We start from the raw sequence: 3,455 nt of genomic DNA, 5'->3' as shown, positions 1-3,455 counted from the left end.
ATATATTATAAGGTAGCACTACTATGTTCATGGTCATAGTCAAAAATTTAAACAGTAGCTCCGTGCAGTGGTACACATCTGTAATCCCAGTGGTTCGGGAGGCTGAGACAGGAGAATCATGAATTCAAAGCTAGCCTCAGCCAAAGTGAGACACTAAACAACTCAGTAAGACCCTGTCTCTAAGTAAAATACAAAATAGGGTTGTTGGGAATGTGGTTCAGTGGTTGAGTGTCCCTGAGTTCAATCCCCTGTATCCCCCTCCAAAAAAAGGGAGGGAATGTTCCAGGTGTGATGGTATACAACCGTAACTCCAGCAGCTCAGGAGGCTGAGGCAGGAGGATTGTGAGTTCAAAGCCAGCTCAGCCATTTAATGAGGCCCTAAGCAACCCTGTCTCTCTCTGAGTTTGATCCCAGGTATGAAGCCCCCCAAATTTAAACAATACATAAGTATATAAAGCCAATGTCAAAGCCATATGTGTCCCCTTTCAGCAACCATACTACCTCCCTTTAAAAAAACTGAGATATATTAGTTATAGTAATCTTTTTAAAAAACAGTATAAAAGACAGTTTTACATGTGTACTAAAAAGAAGTTCTAGATCTTCAGTGCTCAGTGATATCCTCAGTGATATGCATAGTAACTCTATTGAACCTTTTCCACATTGAATAAAAATTGACAAGGGACTGCAAAGTGAAAAAATGGAAAGTATGCAGAAGTTTAAATACAGTTAACAGTTATCTTTAATTCAGTTTGATCAATAACAGTGTCATTAGAATAAATTTATGAAAAAAGGAAGGAATATCAAATGTAGGAATGTTTTATTTTCAAAATTATGACTTAGCTTTCTTCTATGTCTTTATCAAGTCAGAGGGTATGGGCTATGTGCACTGTATGCCAGTAAATTTATTTTCTCTTATGCAGGGTGGTTATTTTGGCCAGATTAGAAACACTAAAAAATCCTCTCAGAGATTAAAGGATGCATTATTGGACCATGATCTTGCTCTTCCTCTCTGTTTGCTTATGGCTCAGCAGAGGAATGGGGTAATCTTTCAGGAAGGCGGAGAGAAACATTTGAAACTTGTGGGAAAGCTCTATGACCAGGTAAGTTAAAGTGACTTTTGTATTGATGTAGATTTTTAAGTCCTGATAAAGGGAAATAGAGAACGTGACATAATTTGGAAAATTTCAATTTTGCACGTCATGTGAGTGGGAAAGAGCAGTAATGTTCAAATGGGCATTCTTAAATTAGGGCCTCTATTTCTGTACAGTTTTTGGTATTTAAGAGATGTCTGTAGGAGATGTTATAGTATGTGTAATGTTTTTAGTTAAATATCCTATTATTAAATTCCTGCAATTTCAAGTTGTTTCTTTTCCTATCTTTATTTATCTCTGGAAATCTGGAATTCAATCACAACATAGTAGATGCCATCTCATTTTTTTTTGTAATATGGTTGGTGATAGTTAAACACATTTAGTGTGCTAATTGTAGGTTTTAGTGCTTAATATTTATGTATACTATAAAGTTTTCATCTTTTAACAGCAAAGGAATTGGATTTGATTTGCCTGGGCATATTATTTTATGTAATTTTAGGTAAATATATTCTATTTAAAATGCCAAATATTAGCTTGGAACTTAAGAGACTTAATTGACTATTAAAGCCTTAGATTAATCAACCTATTAGGGCCTTGGCATCTTCTTTGTAATATGATTTTGTGATTGTGTTTGTAGGTAGTCTTTAGATGTAAAATTTGTAGTTTTTTGACAATAGTAAAATATTTATTTGGCCAATATATATGTGAAAGCATCAGATTTACGTTTTTTAAAATTTTTAATTGACATAAGAATTATGTATTTATGGGGTGTAGTGTGATAATCAGCTATATACAGTGTGTAATGACTAAATTACAATTAGCGTTTCCATCTCCTTAAACATTTATCATTGCTTTGTGTTGGAAACCTTGTAACTCCCCTTTTCTAGTTCTTTGTAAAATATATTGTTGTAAGCTATAATTTGCCTATTGTGTACTATTCAACACTAGGTTTTATTCATTCTATGTAACTATAGTTTGGTACCTGTGATCCACCCTCAACATCTCACTCCTCCTCTGTCCTCATCCTTCTTTGTCTTTAGTGACCACTCCTGCTTGCTGCTTCTATGAAATCAACTTTTTTAGCTTCTACATATGAATGGGAACATGTGGTAATTGTCTTTCTGTGCCTGGCTTATGCCATTTAACATAATGTCCTTCAGTTCCAACCATGTTCCCACAATTAAAATTTGAATTCTTAATTGTTGATCAAAATGTTATTAAAATGACATTTCTTAATCATTTTTGAAAATGTTTATGATGGTTTTTATAGAATGTAACATTCTGTGTTTTTTGTCTCATTTTAAAAATTTAGTGTCATGATACCCTGGTACAGTTTGGTGGGTTTTTAGCATCAAATCTAAGCACAGAAGATTATATAAAGCGAGTGCCTTCAATTGATGTGCTCTGTAATGAATTCCATACACCCCATGATGCAGCATTTTTTCTGTCTAGGCCAATGTATGCGCATCATATTTCGGTAAGTACAGGTATCTTTGTTACCATTCAAGAATGATTCTAAATTCTTAAGTGTTTGAGTTTTAAATGTATTTTAGTTTAATATAGATTAGGTCTCTTTAGAGTTATTATCTTTTGTTAATATTCATTTCCAAATGGTGTACAATACAAGTGTATCCTTTTTTTTAATAGCTTATTTTTTTATTAGCACATTATAGTTATATATAGTAGTCAGATACATCCTGACAAAATCATTCATGCATGGAATTTGATTTCAGTTCATGATCTCCCCATTTTCCTTTCCGCCCTCCTTCCCCTCTCCCATTCTCCTTCCTCTATTTATGTAAGTGAAAATACATCCTTTAACAATCAGTCTGTTGGGTGTAGTGGTGCATGCCTGTAATACCAGTGACTCAGGAGGCTGAGGCAGTAGGATTGCAAATTCAAGGCCAGCCTTAGCAATTTCATGAGACCTTGTCTCAAAGTACAAAAAAATAAAATATAAAAATAAAAAAGACTTGGAATGTAGCTCAGTGGAAAATCACCCCTGTGTTCAATCCCCAGTAACCTCCCTCCCCCGCAAAAGTCATTTTATTGTTACTACTCCAACAGTTGTCCTGGTTGATGTCTTATGGACACTTGCAAACTAGTTTTCAAACCCAGATGAGAATTACCAGAGAAGCATCTTAAAAACTCAGCATCCTCAGGCGCAAAATTCTAATTCAGTAAATTGAAAGGTGCTTGGGAATTTGTGCGTGTGTCGTGTGTGTGTGATTTTTTTTTTTTTGGTTTTGGTTGTTATTGTGTGTGCGTCTGTGTGTGTTTTGATGCTTGTGAATATGGGTATGTCTCTTGAGTAACATTCCTAATGGCTACAGAGAAACCTGTTTTTTTTTTTTTTTTTTTTTT

At 34.4% G+C, this 3,455-nt stretch overlaps 1 protein-coding gene across 1 annotated transcript; it reads left to right on the top strand.

Moving 5' to 3' along the window:
* Positions 1–575: 575 nt before the first annotated feature.
* Positions 576–2,619, top strand: LOC125614869 (THO complex subunit 2-like). The gene is made up of 2 exons (XM_048797744.1): positions 576–1,100; positions 2,404–2,619. The coding sequence occupies exons 1-2, from the start codon at positions 813–815 to the stop codon at positions 2,602–2,604; spliced, it is 489 nt and encodes a 162-aa protein (XP_048653701.1). The 5' UTR covers positions 576–812; the 3' UTR covers positions 2,605–2,619.
* Positions 2,620–3,455: the final 836 nt, after the last annotated feature.

The sequence above is a fragment of the Marmota marmota genome, unplaced genomic scaffold (genome assembly GCF_001458135.2).
Source record: "Marmota marmota marmota unplaced genomic scaffold, marMar, whole genome shotgun sequence".
NCBI classification, from domain to species: domain Eukaryota; kingdom Metazoa; phylum Chordata; class Mammalia; order Rodentia; family Sciuridae; genus Marmota; species Marmota marmota.
Note: the sequence above shows the minus strand (reverse complement) of the source record. Positions and strands in the feature narration are given on the sequence as shown.

Excerpts from the sequence above, each read along its gene's own strand:
- LOC125614869 (XM_048797744.1), top strand. The coding sequence starts at position 813 with ATGTTTTATTTTCAAAATTATGACTTAGCTTTCTTCTATGTCTTTATC. Across the intron at positions 1,101-2,403 it reads TGGGAAAGCTCTATGACCAG|TGTCATGATACCCTGGTACA; the intron begins GTAAGTTAAAGT and ends TTAAAAATTTAG.